At 49.2% G+C, this 14,751-nt stretch overlaps 10 protein-coding genes across 10 annotated transcripts, besides 4 other annotated features; all 10 read left to right on the top strand.

Annotated features, from left to right (window-relative positions):
- Window positions 1–219: 219 nt before the first annotated feature.
- On the top strand, window positions 220–1,377 carry Tb10.61.1930 (hypothetical protein, conserved; the record flags this gene model as incomplete). The annotated part of the gene is made up of 1 exon (XM_822859.1): window positions 220–1,377. One exon carries the CDS (start codon window positions 220–222, stop codon window positions 1,375–1,377), a length of 1,158 nt encoding a protein of 385 aa, XP_827952.1.
- Window positions 1,378–1,926: 549 nt separating this feature from the next.
- Window positions 1,927–3,258, top strand: Tb10.61.1940 (chaperone protein DnaJ; the record flags this gene model as incomplete). Its single annotated transcript, XM_822858.1, has 1 exon — window positions 1,927–3,258. One exon carries the CDS (start codon window positions 1,927–1,929, stop codon window positions 3,256–3,258), a length of 1,332 nt encoding a protein of 443 aa, XP_827951.1.
- Window positions 3,259–3,846: 588 nt separating this feature from the next.
- Tb10.61.1950 (uncharacterized protein) lies at window positions 3,847–5,022 on the top strand (the record flags this gene model as incomplete). Its single annotated transcript, XM_822857.1, has 1 exon — window positions 3,847–5,022. One exon carries the CDS (start codon window positions 3,847–3,849, stop codon window positions 5,020–5,022), a length of 1,176 nt encoding a protein of 391 aa, XP_827950.1.
- Window positions 5,023–5,246: 224 nt separating this feature from the next.
- Window positions 5,247–5,270: a microsatellite.
- A 99-nt stretch (window positions 5,271–5,369) lies between these two features.
- Window positions 5,370–6,170, top strand: Tb10.61.1960 (40S ribosomal protein S2, putative; the record flags this gene model as incomplete). Its single annotated transcript, XM_822856.1, has 1 exon — window positions 5,370–6,170. One exon carries the CDS (start codon window positions 5,370–5,372, stop codon window positions 6,168–6,170), a length of 801 nt encoding a protein of 266 aa, XP_827949.1.
- Window positions 5,434–5,487: a microsatellite.
- A 262-nt stretch (window positions 6,171–6,432) lies between the features above and the next one.
- On the top strand, window positions 6,433–7,461 carry Tb10.61.1970 (hypothetical protein, conserved; the record flags this gene model as incomplete). Its single annotated transcript, XM_822855.1, has 1 exon — window positions 6,433–7,461. One exon carries the CDS (start codon window positions 6,433–6,435, stop codon window positions 7,459–7,461), a length of 1,029 nt encoding a protein of 342 aa, XP_827948.1.
- A 408-nt stretch (window positions 7,462–7,869) lies between these two features.
- Window positions 7,870–7,892: a microsatellite.
- A 45-nt stretch (window positions 7,893–7,937) lies between these two features.
- On the top strand, window positions 7,938–8,909 carry Tb10.61.1980 (syntaxin, putative; the record flags this gene model as incomplete). Its single annotated transcript, XM_822854.1, has 1 exon — window positions 7,938–8,909. The coding sequence occupies one exon, from the start codon at window positions 7,938–7,940 to the stop codon at window positions 8,907–8,909; it is 972 nt and encodes a 323-aa protein (XP_827947.1).
- A 353-nt stretch (window positions 8,910–9,262) lies between these two features.
- Window positions 9,263–10,186, top strand: Tb10.61.1990 (ribosome biogenesis protein, putative; the record flags this gene model as incomplete). The annotated part of the gene is made up of 1 exon (XM_822853.1): window positions 9,263–10,186. One exon carries the CDS (start codon window positions 9,263–9,265, stop codon window positions 10,184–10,186), a length of 924 nt encoding a protein of 307 aa, XP_827946.1.
- Window positions 10,187–10,714: 528 nt separating this feature from the next.
- Window positions 10,715–10,736: a sequence feature (AT_rich).
- A 1,015-nt stretch (window positions 10,737–11,751) lies between these two features.
- Window positions 11,752–12,927, top strand: Tb10.61.2010 (hypothetical protein, conserved; the record flags this gene model as incomplete). Its single annotated transcript, XM_822852.1, has 1 exon — window positions 11,752–12,927. One exon carries the CDS (start codon window positions 11,752–11,754, stop codon window positions 12,925–12,927), a length of 1,176 nt encoding a protein of 391 aa, XP_827945.1.
- Window positions 12,928–13,210: 283 nt separating this feature from the next.
- On the top strand, window positions 13,211–13,585 carry Tb10.61.2020 (hypothetical protein, conserved; the record flags this gene model as incomplete). Its single annotated transcript, XM_822851.1, has 1 exon — window positions 13,211–13,585. One exon carries the CDS (start codon window positions 13,211–13,213, stop codon window positions 13,583–13,585), a length of 375 nt encoding a protein of 124 aa, XP_827944.1.
- A 389-nt stretch (window positions 13,586–13,974) lies between these two features.
- Tb10.61.2030 (hypothetical protein, conserved) lies at window positions 13,975–14,637 on the top strand (the record flags this gene model as incomplete). The annotated part of the gene is made up of 1 exon (XM_822850.1): window positions 13,975–14,637. One exon carries the CDS (start codon window positions 13,975–13,977, stop codon window positions 14,635–14,637), a length of 663 nt encoding a protein of 220 aa, XP_827943.1.
- Window positions 14,638–14,751: the final 114 nt, after the last annotated feature.

The following is a 14,751-nucleotide window of genomic DNA, read 5'->3' as shown; positions in this document are numbered from 1 at the left end:
GACGTTAATCATTTTACGTAATAACAGGGACGTAACTGACTGTGTGGTATGTGGGCGACTACATTGCGATTGTTTGCGCAATCCTATTTCCGCACCAAACTGCTTTCCTTCGATTATTTTCCCCGTCGTATCACCGTTTCTTTTTTTTTTCCCCTCTTCTTCCTTGAATCCTGTTTTTAATTTGTTACTAATGGGGAGTGTAGCTCTAAGTTGCTAAGTATGATACCTCGAGCAGCGCAAATACGGCAGCAGCAGGCTCAGGAGCGGCGTAACAAGCTGGAGGAGAGCGCGGCTCGTGCTGCTCGGGAGGATGTGTTTGCACGGCACAACGCCATGTATGGTGTGCAGCGGCCCAATTCACGGTTTGCTAATACCAACCGCTACTCTCGACGGGACCCCAACCGTGGTATAATCACTCAAGCCGAGTGGGATGCTGTCGTAGGCGAGCATGAAAATTCTGGCTCTATGTTTCGCATTTTTTTCTCCGTAGCGGTAGTGATTGCCATTTCGTTGCTTGCGTTAGCGAAGTATGACGTGGAGTTTAACCTGGAGCCACCTCAGATTGAGAGTGGCAAAGGGTTCGGTGAGGTCAATCCGACTCATGATGGTGCCGTCACTCCAAGTGAAGCGGAGAGCTATTACGAAATATTGGGTGTGAAGGGGAGAATCCGTCCGAAATCTACCGGAGCTGCTGCTGATGAGGCAGGTGGAGAGGACCTTGACAAGGAACGACGGCGGGAGAACTACCGCATCCGGCAGGAAATCCGTAAGGCGTATAAAGAACATCAGGATGCGCGAGGGCAGCTGGTTCACTGTGGTCGTGCGTGCGAAGCCAAGAATCAACAGGTGGAGCTTGCGTACAATCGCCTTGCCTCTCAGGTAGACCGTGAACTTTTCAGTGTTTTGCTGGACACGAAGGATACGAAGGACGCACGCTCAGTCGACCCCACTGAACTGAAGAGAGCATACGAAACAAAAAAGAAATTAGTGGAAGAGACGGAGAAGAATGAGGAAGACCGGTCGATGGTTCTTGAGGAGCTGAAGGATGCATACGACATTCTTGTGAACCCTGAGGCACGTAATTACTATCTTCTCTATGGGATAAAGCCTCCAGAGCATATGCGGTATACCAGTGCTCGCAGTGGTGGATGGGGACAGGAGATGACGCTTGGAACGTTTAAATACCGTGTGATAATTTCGTGGCTGGACTTCATGCAGGAATATATTGGACTGTGGGGTGAGACCATTGTGTTACTTTGCGCAGTAGGCTTCGTCCTTTCGCGCCTTCCAGCTGCACTGCGGCAGTCGGAGAGCATAATGGAGGATCTTGAATGGGAAGATGCGATAGAGGAGGAGAGACGGCGGAACGGTGAATAGACATACGTAGTGCGTTACCGTCATTCCTTTTAGGATGCTGTGGTGTGGATGGTTAAGGGAATGCAGCATATTTTTATTTGTTGGATAACCGGTTCAGAATGGTTGCTTGAATTTTCTCTGTACGCCCTTGTCCTATGCAGTATTGAATGTAATAGATGGCTAGTGTGAGAAGATGGGACTCGCGCACTTATATACGTTGGGTGTGGCTTCTGTGCGTGGCGTGTTGTCTCCATGTCTTCCTGTTCGTCTTTAATATGTGGTGGTTTACCCTGCCGATAGTGGGGCGAAACGTATTGTGGCTTTGCTTGCCTGGTTTCCCTATGATCCTTCCCCCTTGACCGTGTAAGCAACGGAGTATATGTTTCCTTTTTCTTGTGTGTAAATGGGGGCGGTGCTTACGTGCTTGCCGAGCTCGCTATTGATTGTCTTGTTGGATCTATGAGTCTGTTGCTGCTTCTTAAAGTCGCTGTCTCTTATTTTATTTCTACTTCTTTTACCACTGCACTTCTCCCTTATTACTGCTGAGAAAGGGAAGGGAAAAAGTACGGTATGCAGCAGGCGGACTATTATGCGATCCTGGGGGTTCCAAGGACTGCGTCTAAGGACGGAATACGAGAGGCTTACAAACTGAAGGCGCTCGAGTTACATCCTGACAAGAATCCCGAAGGGGAGGCAATATTTAAGTTGGTCGTTAATGCATACCAGATATTGCGTTCGCCCACTAAGCGTCGAAAGTATGATCAAGAGATAGGCCTGAGAGAAGTTCGGCGGGATGGTCCTACGGCGCGAGCCCACAATGTACCGAGACCAAATGCCACTGAAAGGGCAGCGAACGCGGCGGGCCCTGTTCCCAATTCTTATGGTACGCGTACTTCTAGAGCAAACCCGATGTCAGAAGAGAAATTGTTTGAAGATATCTTTATGCAGTATACAAAGGGGACGTACGGGGGCAGTGCCCCGAATTCGAAAAATAACTGTGAAGGCTTTCGTAGACCCGGCAACTCGGAAACAAGCTTCTCAGAATGGTTCAAAAGAAAACAAGAAGAACTTAGACAGGCCGAAGAGGTTTGCAAAGCTAAACTAGACTATGCAAAACAGTTGGAGACCGAGGAAAAGAAGCGAGCGGAGGAATGGAGGAATCTCCAGGAGAAGAGAGAGCGCGAACGGGAAGAGGAGTTGGAGCGCGAGAGGGCAAGGATGGCGTGGGAAGAAGAGAACCGTCGCCGTGAGAGGGAGGCGGCTACAAGGCAACACAAGGCCGAACAAGAGAAACAGAAGATGGCTGAGTATGCTGAGTTTCAGAAGAAACAGCAGGTGGATCTCGATACCCATCTCAAGGAGCTTGCTACTAAAAAGAGAGAACTAGAGGAGGAGCGGCGACGCTTGGCTACTGAGAAGGAACAGGCTCAGCAAGACACAACTGAACAGGAACGCTCACGCCGTGAACGCCAGAGGCAGCGCGAACAAGATATAGCATCGGAATTGCAAAAAGCGGAGCTGAAGATAATAGAAGCCCTTGCTCAACAAGCTCAACACGAAGCATCGGAGAAAGCTCGAGAGGCGAAGCGGAAACAGGAAGAGGAAGCGCGGTTGAGGCAAGAAGAGCTCCAACGTCAGGAGGAGCAGCACCAGGAAGAGACATTGCGCCAACTGACCGCTGAGCAGGAGGAAGCACGCCTGAAGGCAACACGAGAGCTTGATGGGAAACGAAAGGCCTTGTTGGAACAAATTGTCTTGGAACGCCAGCGTCATCAAGACGACGTGGAGGCAATGAGACGTGAAACCGACCGCATTGAGGCCGAAATGCAGGCGAAGCTTGATGCATTGCGGGAGGCGAAGCGATCAGGTCAACCAATTAACTTGGATGAGTGGAAACTATAAACCTTCTCCAATTTGTTTCTCCAAGTGTTCACCAATAATTAAAAAGATTTCCTTCACGCGGTAGCATGTGTGTAGAAGCATACTCTCCCTTTATGTACGAAGGTTTTTTCTCGTTTTTGTTTTTACAAGTTGTTGTTGTTATTAACGCCTCCAATTTTTTTTCTTCCTCTGCTGTTGACCCCCCTGCCGTCGTGCCCTCTTTAGTCACCAGTTTTTTTTTTTGCCCCCAGAGCTACTCCTGGGGCTGGGTTGTTGCGCGTTTTTTTTCTTCCTTGCGTCTGCCGCTTGCGAATCAATTTCACGTCACGGAACATGAGAGGGCGGCTTTATTATCAAGTATGTGTGCGGGTTAACGTGAAATACGCTTTGCATCAGCTGTAATATTGATTCCATCAACATAACCTATTCTATCTTGCCGAAATCTATACTCTGCTTCCTTGTCACTCACCCCCCCCCCCATGGCAATCGAGCTTAACACTGCGAAAAAAGTGTAAAGGTGAAAGGGAAAGGAAAGTGTTTCTAGAGGACGTGCACGCACCCAAGTATATCTACATATATCAGCGCGTGTATACTCGAAGCGAAGGAAAAATGTACGGTGGTTATGGTGCAGGGATGCCATCGATGTACGGCAGTGGAATGTCTTCAATGTACGGTGGTTATGGTGCAGGGATGCCATCGATGTACGGCACTGGAATGTCTTCAATGTACGGTGGCTATGGCGGAGGGATGAGCTCAGTTTATGGTGGCCTTGGTGGCGGGATGAGTTCAATGTATGGAGGAGGTCTTTCTTCAATGAGCGGTACCTATGGTGGCATGGGGATGAACGGCATTCTGGGCAATCCAGTTGGTGGTGCTATAGGCGGCAATGGCATGAATGGGGCCTTAGCGCTTCCCGGTGACCAGGCTGGTGGTGGGTTGTTACCTTCCCAGCCTGACCAGCAGCAGCCTCTGCAGTTTGCTAAACCCTTAGCAACCGAAACTCGCCGGGAGAGACGGGCGCGCCGGCGACAAGAAAAGGAGGCTGTAGAAAGGCATCGCCAACAGAAGAAGCAGCTGGCTATACACTCAACCATCGAGGTCGTTGGTCATGTGCTTCAGATTCTTTTCCAATTAATGCGGTCGGGCTTAGAACTGTTTGGGGTTGGCTTTGGAACGTACTACAGTATAAAGGCTCTGAAGTCTATAGTAAAGAGTCAGGAGGGTGCAGTACCAAAAGGGATTTCTGGAGCAGCGGTTGCAAAAGCCGCGGAATTAGCCCCCAGTGGGTCTTCTGCGCCTCCAGCAGGCGGAAGATGGAAGTCGTGGGTTTTAAGGGTTGCACTATTTATACTCATGGAAATACTGTACCGGGCACATCTTCGGTACCGTAACTGGACAGCTCGGCAGTCTTTAAGACGAAAAGATTCTGACTTGACCCTGAGTGAGGAGGATGATGAATTACAGGATGAACTGTCTGAGAGTGAAGATTGTAGTAGTGAGGAGGAGTGGTCTGATGAGACAGTAGAGGCAACGGCTCGCTCGTCAAATCGACACGATGCGCAACACTGTAATGGTGGACGTGTCTACGTAGCCATGTTTGATTATGTATCCCCCGAGAAAGAGGGGTTTATTGGATTCAAGACCGGGGACCGGTTTATTGTTGATGACTACACGGAAAATGGTTGGTGCCAGGCAACTACCGCAACTGATGACAAGAAATTGGAGCGGAAGGGACTTGTGCCGGGAAATTTTTTGCGTCTTCTGGAGAGGGAGACAAAACTCTAGGAACTCGTCATCTAAACCACTGTCCCCTGCTAATAATTCCTCTTTTGTCTACCGCCCTGATATACCCATCTGATGCAGCGATGTAGGGGTTAAATCCTTTACCGTGTCAGGGCATCAGATATTACTTTTCTCGCAGACAAACAACTTTTTGTCGTTAAATGACACTGCTTCGGCGGTGTTTCTATTTGATCACCATGAATTTCTGAGTTTTTTAACACATTTGCATATAAATATATATATATATATATGATTCCCTACCTGTCGATTTCCCTCTTTTTCTTCTACTTCTACTCAACACTGCCGACTTCCGTCGACCCGCCCAAAGCAGACGTCCAAGAACAGTGAGAATGGCTGACGCACCACGCGGTACAGGTGGCGAGCAGCGCGGCTTCGGTCGTGGCCGTGGCGGACGTGGCGGTCGCGGCGGTCGCGGTGGTCGTGGCGGTCGTGGCGGTGGTGGTGATGAGAAGGAATGGGTGCCATGCACAAAACTTGGCCGCCTTGTGAAGGATCAAAAGATCACCTCGCTGGAGGAAATCTTCCTCTTCTCGATGCCCATCAAAGAGCATCAGATCGTGGACCAACTGATCCGCGAAGGCGACCTCCGTGATGAGATGATGCTTGTTTTCCCCGTGCAGAAGGCAACGTCTGCCGGACAGCGCACACGCTTCAAGGCCTTCAATGTTGTTGGTGACGGTAACGGCCACATTGGTGTCGGCGCCCGCGTCGGCAAGGAGGTGTCCCTGGCCATCCGTGCGTCAATGATCGCTGCGAAGCTGAGTATTGTGCCTGTGCGCCGTGGCTACTGGGGTAACAAGATCGGTGAACCGCATACAATCCCTATCAAGGTAACCGGGAAGTGCGGCTCCGTTGCCGTTCGCTTGATCCCTGCTCCACGTGGTGCTGGTATCGTTGCTGCGCCTGTGCCGAAGAAGATTCTTGAGTTTGCCGGCGTTGAGGACGTATATACTAGCTCATGTGGTAAGACGCGTACGCGTGGTAATTTCATCATGGCCACATTCTATGCACTGCGCAAGACATACGGCTTCCTTACCCCCGACCTCTGGGCGGAGACGGAGGTGTCGCGCGACCCCACCGACGAGCACTCCGAGTTCCTCTCTATGGGAAGGAAGATGGTGGCTGCTTAACGAGATCCGGGCTGTACAGGATTGTTTCTGCTTTATTTTTCGGTTTGGTATTTTTAATTTAATGTTTTGAGTGTGTTGCCTCTTTGTACGTTTACCTTGTTCTTTTTCCTCCTATCTTTTTAGTGCTTGTGGTTGTATTATGAATGCTTCGTTCTTTTTCCTCATGTTCTTCCCCTTTCGGGGTGCCTCTAAAGGGTTTTTGTTATTTTTCTGCTAGAAAAGGATTGTCTGTAGTAATTTTTATTTTGTCGGTTGATTGTTAATGAACGCGAGAGGTAAAGGACGACCCGTGAAGGCGGATGAGAAGGATGGTACGCGCAGTCGGCCAAATAAAGAGGAAAAGCAAAATCAACCGCTAAACGAGGCAAAAAAAAGGGCTCCCGTAGGCAACAAAGGTGGGGACTCGCGACCAACCGACCCCCCTTCAACCAAAGGCCCTTTGGTGCAACAAAAGGTTCGTGTGCCTCCTTCTAATGCATGGGCGAGGGGTGGTAGTTCACCTTCGTTTTTAGAGATCGCCCGCGGTAAGAACGAAGTTGTGGTTGCTCTACCGGCCCCGGAGCCGGAGTCGGAACCCGAACCCGAACCCGTAACCTTTTTGAATGGAGGTGATACGATTGCGGTGACGGAGGATGCTGTAGACTCACCAGCTGAGGTTCAGGATGAGGTTCCTATAACTATGGAACCACCGAGCAACAACGAAGAACCTCCGTACATTACTATACAGGAAGAGATTCCCGTTGTGGACGTACCCATCGAACCACAGGAAGAGGAAATGGAACAGGCACCTCCAGTGAAGTATTATGTGCTTGAGATTGACCGTATCTTTGAGGAGCAAACTGTGCTGCCTCCACGAGTGACAGCTGTGGCGTCAGAGAATTTATGCACGTTTACCTTTTCTGGACAACCGGGTGAACAACCACCACAGCTGGGTTTGCCCACCACGCAGTCCCAGCATTTCTACCGGGCGGAACCGTCGGCTGCAGCTCGTATTTTCCCGAATCCGGTCGCAGTGTCGGATATCACTCGAAATACGCACTGGAATCCGCAGCCTAACCATGGTGTCGACTTGTCGTCAATGGGTTGGCGGCCACTGGAGAGCAGTACAAGACCTTTTCACCAAGGAATGCAATACAATTCTTATGGCCCTCCCTCGCAACTCCCGCAGCGGAACTTCGGCCCCACAATGAACAGAGTGCGTCAACCCGATTTGGGAGAACACCCTCTTCGTTCCCTTCGCGATTCTACAACCATCAACCGTCAGCTTGGCAACGGTGAGGGTGTATGGTAATCGTTTTCCAGTATGGGAGCTGGGGGCGCGGGTCCGCACGAGCAAGGGAGAGGGGAAATAGTAAAGGAATGGGGAGACGAAAGAGAAAAAGGCCAATGAAAGGAGTGAGGGAAGAATGTTCCACCTTAAGGAGAGAAAAGTGATGGGCAATCCAAGGAATGAATCGAACGACGCGGGCGTTTTACTTTCTTTTCCCTTTGCGGTTCCCGTTTTTTTTCTCTGTATATCTAATAAGAAAGGTTCTTTACAACACCTCGCGGTTTACAGTGTTAATATATCTGTCGATTGGTTACAGCGATAAGTGTGTAGGTGGTGTGCTGTTTTCTTGTTGGAGGCTCGGCAGTTTTTTGTGTGGTACATTTCCGCTCCATTCACCCGTGCAAACGCTTTATCATTTTTGCTTTTAACTATATATATATATATATATATATTCTTGTTCTGCAGTTGGTTGTGTAGGGGTTTATTGAGAGCAGGAAATGCCTAATTACTTACCCAACAGGGATGGCTTCATGCGTGCCATGCTGCGGGAGACAATAAAGAGGATCCGCCGTGTGCGTGAGCGTGCGGGCCGTACGGATGAGCCCAAAGAGATAGAAACGACCGGCGACCCCTTTCGTGATTTGACGTTAGCGTTCATTCGCTGCGTCGAGCGAGTTAAGGAAAATATTAAGGAACGCAATGAGGGCGCTGCGCGCCACGGTCAGGACCGAATAGCTGTGGAACAATCACTTGCCATACATAAAGACATAAGAAACCTTGAAACTATACTGGAAGAAATGAAGCAAGAAGTGAATAAGTCCGGTGCTGCCCTTGAAAAGGAAACCAGAAGGAAGAAAGCGAAACCACACAAGATTGCTTTGTTGGAGAAGGCACATTCTGCCAAATCTGGACAATATAAGGATTGTCTTGCTACTCTGGAGCTGGTAAAGGAGTCTGATCACCAGCGAATTGCTGCAACGAGCGGGGTGAATGTGGGTCAGGAATTGCTTGTCGGTCGTAGGGCTCAACTTCGTGGCGAACTTGGCTCATTGTGGCGAGACAAAAAGGACGGTGGTGGTCATGTTGATCCGTACGCGGGGGCTAACCTTGAAGACGACACGGTGGGTGGAGGCCGCTTGGAGGATCACGAGGACACGGCGGAGGCGATGAAGACAATTGCGGCCCAGGACAAGAAAATACAAAATTCTCTTGAAGTAGTTTCAAAGGGAGTGTCTAGGTTGCATACCCTAGCACTGGAGATTGGCGGGCAGATTGATATGCAAAATAAGCATTTAGATAACACGGAACAGGTCATGAATAAACAAACCGAGCAGCTGCACACTCTGAACGTACGCCTGAAGAAGCTCGTTAAGGAAATGAAGCCAATGAGTGTTTTCTTATACGTTTGTTGCATCTTACTCATTATGTCCTTAGTAGGTTTTTTTCTCATGCAGTTTGACGTCATATGAAAATGTTGTCCCCTGTGTATACGGAGGCACGTAGAGGGTGGTGATGCTTGCTACCGTAATAGTTGCACAACCCTGTTCGGTTTGTTCTTTGCTTCTCAGACCAGCTTTTTCTTCCTCTTACTGTTATGAGCGCAGTGCCTTTTTTAAAAGGAATAAAAAACTTTTTGCTCTGGGAGGACTGGTGATGAATATCGGCTTTTGATGCACAGGGGTTGCGCCCACATAATGCAAATGCGTGTCCATATTTGTTTAAAGAGGTTTCAGGTCTCTTTCATATTGTATCTTATCTCTTCTAAATTGACTTGTGAAAGTGTTGCGGTGGAAAAGGTTGTTTGCAAAGAAGGAAGTAGTCAATGGTTAAGAGGGAGAAACGTCAGCGGCTCGCCGATTCAAGTGAGGAACATGGAGGGACCCAGGAAACAAAGCAAGAAGTTCATGGGGAAAGGGGTGTGGTGGAGGAGTCAATGATCGGCGAAATGCAGTTGAAACGCGCAACAACGGATAAGCGGATGACAAACCGGCAGAAGTGCCTAGTTTTGGGCTCCCGTAATATATCTAGTCGAGACCGCCATCTTCTTCTTGACATTCGGAATTTAATGCCGCACGCTCGGGAGCACCCGAAGCTTGGTCGTACTGGTGGCCTAGGAGATAGTGTGATTGAACTTTGCGAGCTTCACCAGTGCAATAGTTCACTCTTTATTGAGGCTCACCGCCAGGATATCAGTTACCTTTGGATTGCTCAGGCTCCGCGGGGTCCCAGTGTGAAGATGCAATTAACAAATGTTCACACGGCAGATGAACTACGCATGGCTGGAAACTGCTTGAAGTATAGTAGGCCGCTCCTCCACTTTGACAGGGATTTTGAGACCCAACCACACCTACGGGTCGTGAAGTCGCTTCTCCAAATGACATTCAATACCCCACGGTATCACCCAAGATCTAAGCCGTTTGTTGACCACATTTTGTGCTTTTTCTACCTTGATGGACACATATGGTTCCGTCACTACCAGATAATTGACACGGAGCCAAAGTCATTGATGGAAATTGGACCACGTTTTACGTTGGAGCCGACGTCCATATTCAACGGGTGCTTCAAGGGGAACGTCATTTGGAAAAATGCGCTGGCCAGGACCCCCACGGAGCAGCGTCGCGACAGGAAGACGCGGCGGCTGGAGAAGGTACACATGAACGAGGCCGTTAAAGCGAAATCAAAGATTCACAAGGCGCTAAATCCCGCGCCGGAACCGAACCCATTGGACTCAGTATTCCGCGATTGATAATTGTGGTTCGGCTGTTGCATTTCGTACCTTCTTGGCTTGTCTCATTGTGCAACTCAGGGGGCCTGGTGGTGTAAGCGTCGAGGCCATTGTGAGCCTGCAATAAGACACAAAAAGAGTGACGAGAGAGTGGATGCATTTGAGAATTCCTAAGAAGGGTGAAGACGCATGACAGGAGTGTGGGGAATTGAGAAAAAAAACCGAGATCTTCCCTCTCCTAACCAGTTCTCCGTATTCCAACATCTGAATAGTTGGGGGAGGGTCGGTGGGTTGCAGCGGTGTTTCATGCGAGGGGGGCTAAGAATGATGATGGGAGTAAGGCGAGAAGGTTTATTTTCTTTTTGAAGCGCGGAATAATTACCGAGTAAAATTAACATGTGTTCACCACCTTAATTCTCATTTCTGCACCTTGGCAACTTGCGCCAATTCCGCAGCGTTTTTCTTTCTCCCCCCAACGGTTGTTGACTTCGCGAGGGGAAAGTCGCGGGGCTGGAGGGGGAGGCGCGGTTGAGGATAAATGAGTTTGACTTTAAAAAAAAAAATTTATTAACTCGATATGTCTTCACGTTTCTTCTTTCTTTTTTAAAAATTTTTTTTTCATCTCTCTGTTCATTTGCTTAAGTGTTGATGCGTCTTGCTTGTGTTTTGCCGCAGCAGGTGGAAGGAGGTGATTGAGTTACCTTCTTTGTTGAGTCTTTGCCCGATACGCAGACCAGCGCAGTGCTTTCACGAGGTGGATTAAGCCGATGACGGATGTTAATGGATTATCTGTATCTCTCCACGCGGTTTCGCCCGGTGGAGGAGTGTGTGAGGTTAAGCGCAGTTTGAGCAATGGGACGGCCACTGGAATGATTTCACATTTTCGGGCCCACCAAGTGAGGTAGCGGATTCTACAAGCGGTTATGCGTCTAATGTTTTAGTAGCAACAATATGTCTAACACGAAGTGGAGTATACGGTTTAGCGGCCGTGGGGTATTGGAGAGGTCCTGCTGTTGTTTTCTCAGGAGGGGGATTGACTCAGGCCGGTTTGAAGAACGTGACAGCAATGAACTCAGCCACCATGCGCTGTGCAGAATAAAAATAAAAAAAAAACTGGAAAATCGCTCAGTTCCATGCCATGATGGACTTTTTTTTTCCGTTTCCCTCGGTGAGGTGCTGCCCTTTATGCGCCGATTCATGGATTTTAAATCCTTGACGGATACTGGAATTGCATTTTGTCTTCTGGTTTTCTATTTCCCGTTGTCCCTCTTTTTGATTCCTTTTCTTCGATTGGGGTTGTGTGGGTCGAATAATATGCTGGTTTCCACTTGGAGGCTCTACCGGGGCAGCGAAGGTGGCCAATGCTTCGCCCCCGTGCATTTGTGCGTTGTCATAACTCTCTGGCCTCATATTTGTACGGTCGTATCTGAACTGCCGCTTTGCATCGGTTGTTCATCTCCTTTGCATGCATGCCGGTACCGCTAATTTCTTTTTTTTTTACTTTGGTTACTGGGTGCTACTTGGAATATGTGCATGAGGGGGAGGCTGACCCTTTTGAAACCTGAGGGAAAGAAAACCTTACCTCCATGGAGGGCCTGTCGCCCCCCGAAACAGACGAGTGTGCGAAGCCGCATAACCGGGAGTGCAACACAACTCCTTCAAGTGGTTCTCCCCCTTCAAATATTCCTCCTCAGCAACTGCTGTGCAGCGTGCGATCAGGGATGCACTCGAATTTAACTGAGAGTGCTTGGGAGTCGCGGGAGAGTAACTCCGGCTATGCCCACGAGAAGCAATCTGGTGTGGATGGGGACGCTTGCACGAGGTACTATCAACGACTTCATCGCTTTTACGAGCAGTACAACCCAAAGAATCTGAGCAGAATATCGGAATATTTGGCTGCATATAAGGGGAAGGAAGAACAATTGATGGCAATACTCGTTGGGAAGTATGGTCCCGAGCCCGTCGATCGCGGACCGCAAACGAATCTTTCTTGTTGCAGTGGAGATGATTCGGTTATGCATTTTTCCGGCAAGCGCTACAGGATACCGACAGTGGTTACCCCCCAGCAGGGTAACACGGACTGTGAAACACCTTACTGGGGGAACTCGCCCCTTATTGGCGAGCGTGACATATTGGGGCTACTGTCTAGTCTCGAGACGGCCAATGTGGAGCTTCAGAAGTGTTACATCGGTCCATCTGCCCAGCATCCCACGTCTTCCTGGAACGGCATGACATACGTCACGCGAGCGGAGATATTTACCCCCAATGAGGAAACCTTTTTAGGCCACAAGTGGACCTTTACCCTCGGCAGCAAAAAGGTATTAGTTCACGAGGGAAGCGCGTATCACCGAGCGACATTTTTTTGTACTGACGAGTGCCAATACAGAGGACGGCATGAGCGGTGGCGGCTGTGCGTGTACACAAGTTCTGTGGATTCACTCTATTTGGTTCGAGTTATTTGGGACCCTGTTGTATACCTGGAACCCCTCCCGCTCGACCGTTCCGCTTTGTCGCAGCATTCCTCCTCCGAGGCCATGCCCATAGCCGGCTCGAGTGTAAGCTACCAGACGTCGTGCGGGAAGGGGAATACGGAGCCAGAGCAACCGCTTATCTCAGCCACTATGATAAACATCATGACGATGCTGGAGAACATGGACAAAAAGATATCGGGGCGGTTTGACGCGTTGGAGGCGCGGTTTTCGTTTTTGGAGTCAAAGTTGCTTGGGGCAGTTGATGACAAGCAGAGAACTGAAGACAGATGATGGCGCAGTCTGATTTTTATTATCTTTTCACCCTCCACCTTTTGTTGTGCTTGCCTTATATGCGTGCCTCTCTGTATGTATCGTACCGTATATACGTGTACTAATAAGTAGTGCCAGATGTGGAACCTGCTATGCATCCGAGTGAAAAATTTCTCTCAACTTTCCCTCATTTAATGGTGTGTATGAACATTGTTTTTGCTGTTAGCGTTAGTATTATTGAGGTAGGCTAGCGTTTTAGCGACTGGCTGCCATACGTGTATGCTTGTTGGATCGCGTTCATAGAATGACTGGACTTACGGTGCCGAGGGGAGAATATACAAATGTTGTGGTTCACCACAGAATGGTGGGCGTGTCCGCCTTTGATGACCAGTTTAACTGTGACTGGAATTTTGAACTTTACGGAGTGGCGGAGAGAATCAAGGAGCACCATGGAGGGGCAATAAGTGACGGTTTTCGAATGTGGCTCAACCGTGTCGAGCCTGGGTTTATCGTGCGCAACTTCAAACAGTCGCTGCGTGAGGCGTTCGGGTTAACCCCTCCGTCGGCACTACTAATGACCTCTGAGGAGGATATTCCGCATCATGAGGTGACGGTTTACTACGACTTTGAACCGGCAGCTTTGCGTTTTCCGTTATTGAATATTCGTCTTGGTGAATGAGTTGGCGAAGTGACGGTAGGTGTGAGGAATCAACTGCCGGAATGGAAGAAAGATTGTAGTGGGGCCCTCAGTAAGTTTTTTGTTTGTTTTTGAGCATAGTGAGTGGCGACCATCCAGTGCCAACGTTGATGGATCTCTCGCCTCCCTTACCTTTATGTATTTCTCCCCTTCTCTGTGTATGCATGTGTTTAGCCAAACCTTCTTGTTATTCGTGTACCCTCTGCAACATTTTGTACCGGTGGATGCTCTTAGTCGTTTTCGGGACGCCGTGCCCCTTTGATTGTCCTACCGTCACTGCCAAACAAAACTGCTCTCCACCGTTGCCATCTTTGTTTTTTTTTAATTTGGCATTGGTTTCCCCTGATGCATGATTATGAAGTTATACCCCGATGGGCGGCGATGGCCAAGCACTCTCAAACAAGCGGCGGATATTAGAAAAGTCACGTGTGTTCCTCACCGCTGATGAGCTGCGGAAAGGGGACAATGGTGGAGGAGAAACGACGCGAAAATTAAAGGAGGAAAAGGTTTTGCGGTGGTCGCATTGTGGTCTGTCACTGGAGCCGCTGCAGCTTCCGGTTGTTTTTGATCTTTATGGACGCCTGTATTCAAAGAAGGCGGTGTTGGATAACATATTGGAGAAACGTTCACTCCATAAGCAGAGCAGTAGCGATTTGAACAGCGATATGAAAATATCGAAACTATCTGATGTGTGTGAGGTGTCGAACGTAGAGGAGGGGAAGGACAGAAAGGTGCTTATTCGGTGCCCAGTAACAGGTTATGACTCTGCCTCAGGTCTTCACCAATTTCTTGGGTTTTGGTCTTGCGGGCACGTTGTGGCTTGCGCTGCGGTGAATGAGTCTGTTGGGAAACCAGCTGCTGCAAAAAAGGATTGCCCCGTGGATGACGATCCCGCATCGGTTTGCCCGTTTTGTGGAGCAACCAGTTTCGCCGTCCACCTGATTCTGGATCAGGAAAGTGATGAAGTTAAACAGTATAGAAGACTTCGTTCCCTTCACCGAGTGTTTAGGAAGCGTGGGCGCTCAAACACGTGACGTAGAAGTATGCTGAGTAACGGGAAAGGGTCCATATCGTCACCGAACATTACGAATGTGTTGCAGACAATACATCGGTATGGCTCGGGGGTTTACCTATCGCCTCAGCTATTT

The sequence above is a fragment of the Trypanosoma brucei genome, chromosome 10 (assembly GCF_000002445.2).
Source record: "Trypanosoma brucei brucei TREU927 chromosome 10, whole genome shotgun sequence".
Classification (NCBI taxonomy): domain Eukaryota; phylum Euglenozoa; class Kinetoplastea; order Trypanosomatida; family Trypanosomatidae; genus Trypanosoma; species Trypanosoma brucei.
This window is presented reverse-complemented; position numbering and strand designations above follow the sequence as displayed.